The 5,696-nt window shown below is 52.4% G+C and overlaps 1 protein-coding gene and 1 pseudogene across 1 annotated transcript; both read right to left on the bottom strand.

Moving 5' to 3' along the window:
- Positions 1–454: 454 nt before the first annotated feature.
- LOC144325160 (heat shock protein HSP 90-beta pseudogene) lies at positions 455–2,667 on the bottom strand (annotated as a pseudogene).
- On the bottom strand, positions 2,654–3,689 carry LOC144325161 (uncharacterized). The gene is made up of 5 exons (XM_077917582.1): positions 3,625–3,689; positions 3,247–3,526; positions 3,063–3,142; positions 2,823–2,877; positions 2,654–2,686 (listed from the first exon to the last, which is right to left on the bottom strand). Exons 2-5 carry the CDS (start codon positions 3,482–3,484, stop codon positions 2,682–2,684), a joined length of 378 nt encoding a protein of 125 aa, XP_077773708.1. The 5' UTR covers positions 3,485–3,526; positions 3,625–3,689; the 3' UTR covers positions 2,654–2,681.
- Positions 3,690–5,696: the final 2,007 nt, after the last annotated feature.

The following is a 5,696-nucleotide window of genomic DNA, read 5'->3' as shown; positions in this document are numbered from 1 at the left end:
CAGGCGACCATTACAAGACATTTGTACTGACAGTAAACACAGGACGAAAGTAATATATTGAAGCATTTAATGCGCCTTGTTTTCATCAAGGTAAACCACATTCTTTGTTATTTTAATTCCAGTAAAACCAAACCAAATACAAACAGCCAACAAGAGTACAAGTCCCTGCTGCTCTCTGAGGACAAAGGGCAGCAGGGAGGGAGGGAGGGAGGGAGGCAAGGAGTCAACTCACTGCTCTATTAGTGGGGAGGACATTCACTGTGTTCACCTCAGCTATGGTAGGCTGGATGCTTGGTGGCCCAGCAGAAAAAGGATAAAACCCGCATGGGGGGAGGGAAAACCACAAACCAGTGGGCCGGTCCCTTTCCCCTAAAGCAGCATTTCTTCTAAACAAGCAGAAAGACAGCTCAGATAGGTGTGGAGACCCCTTGTCACACGGGCTACCAATTCTACAGGAAGGTAGTGAGAGACTGCTGACGAAGGCATGCCAGAGCCCTGCCGGAGCCAGTCTTCCTGAGCAAGGCGATGGTGCAGGGAATGGATGGGGGCAAGACAGAGGGGGAGGTCTCTTTAGTCCACCTCCTCCATGCGTGAGGCATCCTCGTCTCCTTCCAGAGGGGGAATATCTTCAGAGACAGCGGCACTAGGCTCTTCAGCACCAACCTCATCTTCCTCAATCCCGAGTCCCAGCTTGATCATCCTAGAGATACGGTTGGAGTGAGTCTGTGGGTCCTCCAAGGAGAAGCCAGAGGAAAGCAGTGCTGTCTCCAAGAGCAGCACCACAAGGTCCTGGACGGCCTTGTCATTCTTGTCTGCCTCGGCCTTCTGACGCAGCGTCTCTACAATGGGGTGGTCAGGGTTGATCTCCAGGTGCTTCTTGGCCATCATGTAGCCCATGGTAGAGTTGTCTCGCAAGGCCTGGGCCTTCATGATACGTTCCATGTTGGCGGTCCAGCCATAGGTGCTGGTGACAATACAGCAGGGCCAGGAGACCAGCCTGTTTGAGACCGTCACCTTGTCAACTTTCTTCTCCAGGATTTCCTTCATGAGTTTGCAAAGGTTCTCAAACTTGGCTTTGCTCTCCTCCATCTTCTGCTTCTCGTCCTCATCCTCTGGCAGCTCCAGCCCTTCTTTGGTGACGGACACCAAGGTCTTGCCATCAAATTCCTCCTGCTGCTGGACGCTCTACTCATCAATGGGCTCTGTCATGTACACCACCTCAAAACCACGTCTCCTCACTCGCTCCACAAAGGCAGAGTTAGCCACCTGCTCCTTGCTCTCACCTGTGATGTAAGAGATGCTTTCCTGGTTTTCCTTCATACGGGACACATATTCGGAGAGGGAATTCATCTCATCGCCGGAGTGGGAAGTGTGATACCGCAACAGTTCTGACAGGCGTTTCCTGTTGGTAGAGTCCTCATGGATCCCCGGCTTGAGATTTTTGGAGAAGGCCTCGTAGAACTTCTTGTAGTTTTCTTTGTCCTCCGCCAGCTCTGCAAAAAGCTCCAGGCATTTCTTGACGATGTTCTTGCGAATCACTTTGAGAATCTTGCTTTGTTGCAGCATCTCACGGGAGATGTTCAGGGGCAGATCCTCGGAGTCCACTACACCCCGGATGAAGTTCAGGTACACTGGGATGAGTTCATCACAGCTGTCCATAATGAAGACGCGCCTCACATAGAGCTTGATGTTGTTCTTTTTCTTCTTGTTCTCAAAGAGGTCAATGGGGCCCGGCGTGGGATGAAGAGAAGCGCCCGGAATTCCAACTGCCCCTCCACAGAGAAGTGCTTAACAGCCAGGTGGTCTTCCCAATCATTAGTCAAGCTCTTGTAGAACTCGCCATAGTCCTCCTGAGTGATGTCATCAGGGTTTCGGTTCCAGATGGGCTTGGTCTTGTTCAGTTCCTCCTGGTCGATGTACTTTTCCTTGATCTTCTTGGTCTTCTTCTTGCTCTTGCCACCTTCCTCCTCTTCACCTGAGCCCACATCTTCAATCTTGGGCTTCTCCTCCTCATCCTTGGGGGCTGCCTCTTCATCCTCCTTCTCCACTTTTTACTCTTCTGCCTCATCGTCGCTGATTTCCTTCTCACGCTCCTTCTCCAGATAGAAGGTGATAGGGTAGCCGATGAACTGGGAGTGCTTCTTCAGCACTTCCTTGATGCGACGTTCCTCCAGGTATTCAGTCTGATCTTCCTTCAGGTGCAAGATAACTTTGGTACCACGGCCAATGGGTTCACCATGGTCAGTTTTGACAGTGAAGGAGCCGCCTGCAGATGACTCCCAGGCATACTGTTCATCATCGTTGTGCTTGGTGATAACCACAACCTTCTCAGCCACAAGGTAAGCAGAGTAAAAGCCCACACCGAACTGTCCAATCATGGAGATGTCTGCACCAGCCTGCAAGGCTTCCATGAAGGATTTGGTGCCAGACTTCGCAATGGTGCCCAGAATGTTGATAAGGTCTGCCTTTGTCATGCCAATACCGGTGTCCACCAAGGTGAGGGTGCGATCATGGGGATTGGGAATGATATCTATCTTCAGCTCTTTGCCACTTTCCAGCTTTGAGGGATCTGTCAGACTCTCATAGCTGATCTTGTCCAGTGCATCAGAGGCGTTGGAAATGATCTCCTGCATAAAGATTTCCAGTCCTTCAGCTGAGATCCAAACGCTCTGGAATTCGCCTCAACCTGTGTTTTTTTATTAAAAAAAGAAGAAGGGGGGAAAGGACAGTCGTCAAGGACAATGGGAGCTGTAGTGAAGCAACCCCTGTAGGAAGGCCCCCACCCTTCTCCTCGCCCCGTGCAAAGGTTCCCTTCCTCTTACCTAGTCTTTTGGGGGGAGGCTTGGGCAGCAGCCACAGCGGTGCACGATCGAGATCCTGCAAGAAAGAAGGGATCTTTGAAGCACTGCTTCTTGGGGTCGAATCCTGTTGACTGCTTTCGCAGTGGCATCTGGGTGGCCCCTGGGAGAAGAGGAGGCTGGACCAGATGGCCCCTTGGCCTGATCCTGCAGGCCCTCCTTGTGTGTTTCCTAAGGCCCCCCTCCTCCCCCCTGTCCCATTACCTCAGGGGCGAGAGGCCGTCGTCTGGGCTCCAGTCCCTCCCGGAGGAATGCGGCGGTTCCACGGCTGTACTTATCCCTCGCTGCAAAACAAACAGAGACATCAGAAGGCTCCTGTCTCCCAGCCACACTAGCCCCAGTCTGGGGCAGGAGGGTGGGGGACCTGGGAAGGGGCATTTCCACTTACCTGATCTTAGAAGGGCTCCCCACTTCTCCACCGTACGGGCATCCGACCGGCCTAGCACAGAAGCAACAGCCAAAGTCTCCTCCCTCAGCTGAGAAGCTGTTTTAATGGGAGGAAACTTTGGCTGCTGCTTCTGTGCCAAACCGGGTCGGGATGGAGCCATGCCCGTACGGGGGAGGGGCAGTGGGGACGCGCCGCGAGGGACGACAGCCGGGAACCGCCGGGATGTTGCTTGGTTCATTCCGGGAGCCGGCGCTGGAGCCTCATCCCTGGAGGCGTGGCCCTGTGGAGGAAGAAGGACATCGCATGAGAATGGAAGCCACAGGTGGGACTCCCAAAACATGTTCCACAAAGATCCCTTCATTCCCTCTGCCCTCGTACCTGATGTTCGCCACGTCTCTCCAGGGATTTCGCCAGAACAAAATATGTGTTGGGGAAAGGCTCCCACACTGCAAAGAAAAAAGAAACATGACCAGGCGCCTGGCTCCCTGCCATGCTAGCCCCAGTCTGGGGCATGAGGATGGGGGACAAGGGAAGGAAGCATTCCTAAAATATGGGGCACTCAGTTGGCATTTCCACTTACCTGAGCTGGGAGCCTTTCCCCCTTTGTTCTGGCCGGCCTCTCGCCTAAGGAAGAAACAAGCTCAGTTAGTATGATTGGGGGAGACAGGGAGAATTCTGGGCTTGATCTCCACCAGAGCCAGATTATTCAATGGGCAGAGTAGGCCTATGGGCCAGGCAACAACGGATCAGAATAAGTACTGTTTGTTTTGCCTATTAATTATTGTTGGTTGCTAAAATAAAAAACGTATCAGGATATGATTTGCAAGGAGCCCAGGGATATTTTGACTGCCTAGGGGCCTCCACAGGTTTTAATCTGGAACTGTGCCCAACCAAGGGCCAACTTTGGGCTCTCAAATGTCAAGGGCCTCCTGTACGCAGAGCCGTAGCTGAGTGATCTTGCGCCCCTGGAGAACCGTCCAGATCGCGCCCCCTAGCCACGGTCGAATGAGCTCTTCTTTCTGCCTCTCCTCCAACCCTCCACCCATTCAATTCACCCTCTATTAAAAACCTTTTCTTATGAGGCAATAGCCCAGCACACCGGCCGTGCCATCCTCAGACTGCCCCACCCCTGCCACAGAAGGGCACAGCATACCTGCCGATGTTGGTTTTGGACGTGGCACCGCTGGGCTGCTGCTTGGCCGGAGCCCTGACCGGCGCTTCCAAACCACGGCCCTGCAAAGGAAGAAGGACATTTTACTCTCCTGCCAAAGGCATCCACTCTAGGGGACAGGGGTCCCGTGGGCCCTCCCCAAAGATTTTCTTCTGGGGCAGATCGCCGTCCATATTTTCTCTCCCCCCAGCTACACCAGGGGGCGGCCAGCCAGCGGAGGGACCTAGGGGGCAGGTGGGAGGGTGATGGCCGCTCCCTGCAAGGCCCTTTCCACCTGGCCAGGGGGCCAGGCCCAGCCCCACCAACCAGCCCCACTGAAGAGGCTCCTCCTGAGGCCGGAGGAACATTGCCCAGCTATTGTTTTATTGTTTTATTGATTTTTTATGCTGTAAACCGCTTCGAGATTTTTATTAAAAATATAAAGCGGTATAGAAATATAAATAAATAAATATGTGGGAAACAGATTCCCCAAGGAATTAACATACCACAATCTCCAGCGATATTTGTTTATGCTGATGTCTTCCTGCCTGAGAACCTGTGAGACAGAAAGGAAAATAAAAACAGAGGAAGTTACCAACCAGTACCGTATTTTTCGCACCATAGGACGCACCGGACAATAGGACGCACCTTGTTTTAGAGGGGGAAGAACAAGAAAAAAAATTCTCCCCCTCTCTGCCCAGCGCCCCTTCAGTGAAGCGGCAGGAGGCGCTGCGCAGAGAGGGGGAGAATTTTCCCCCTCTTGTTTCCCCACTCTAAAACAAGGTGCCGTTCTTTTATATATATATATATATATATTTATTAGTTTTCCAACATAAATTTTTTAAACATACACAACGCAATACAAAAACAAACACAACATATAAAACACGTATAGGTTCATAACCCTCTTTTCATTTACCCTCTTTCACCGACTTCCCCATGCCTCCCTTTTCTGCATCTCTAGTTAGTAATTTTTCCAGCAACCCCTTACTTCTGCCAATAAAACAAGGTGCCGTTCAGGCGGCTTACCTTGGAAACCTGGAGAGCGAGAGGGGTCGGTGTGCACCGACCCCTCTCACTCTCCAGGCTTCAGGTTCCTTTCGACCTGCTCTTTGGGGCTGGCAGGGGAAGCCCACCACCAGCCCCAAAGAGCAGGTCAGGGAGCAGCGGAAAGGCGCAGCGGAGAGGCTGCTGCCATAGTCACGCATCACCTTTCCAGCTGGGAGAGGGTCGCGGGGCTATGGCTTCTTCGCTCCATAGGACGCACACACATTTCCCCTTCATTTTTGAAGGGGAAAAA

Source organism: Podarcis muralis, chromosome 13 (assembly GCF_964188315.1).
Source record: "Podarcis muralis chromosome 13, rPodMur119.hap1.1, whole genome shotgun sequence".
In the NCBI taxonomy this organism is placed as follows: domain Eukaryota; kingdom Metazoa; phylum Chordata; class Lepidosauria; order Squamata; family Lacertidae; genus Podarcis; species Podarcis muralis.
Note: the sequence above shows the minus strand (reverse complement) of the source record. Positions and strands in the feature narration are given on the sequence as shown.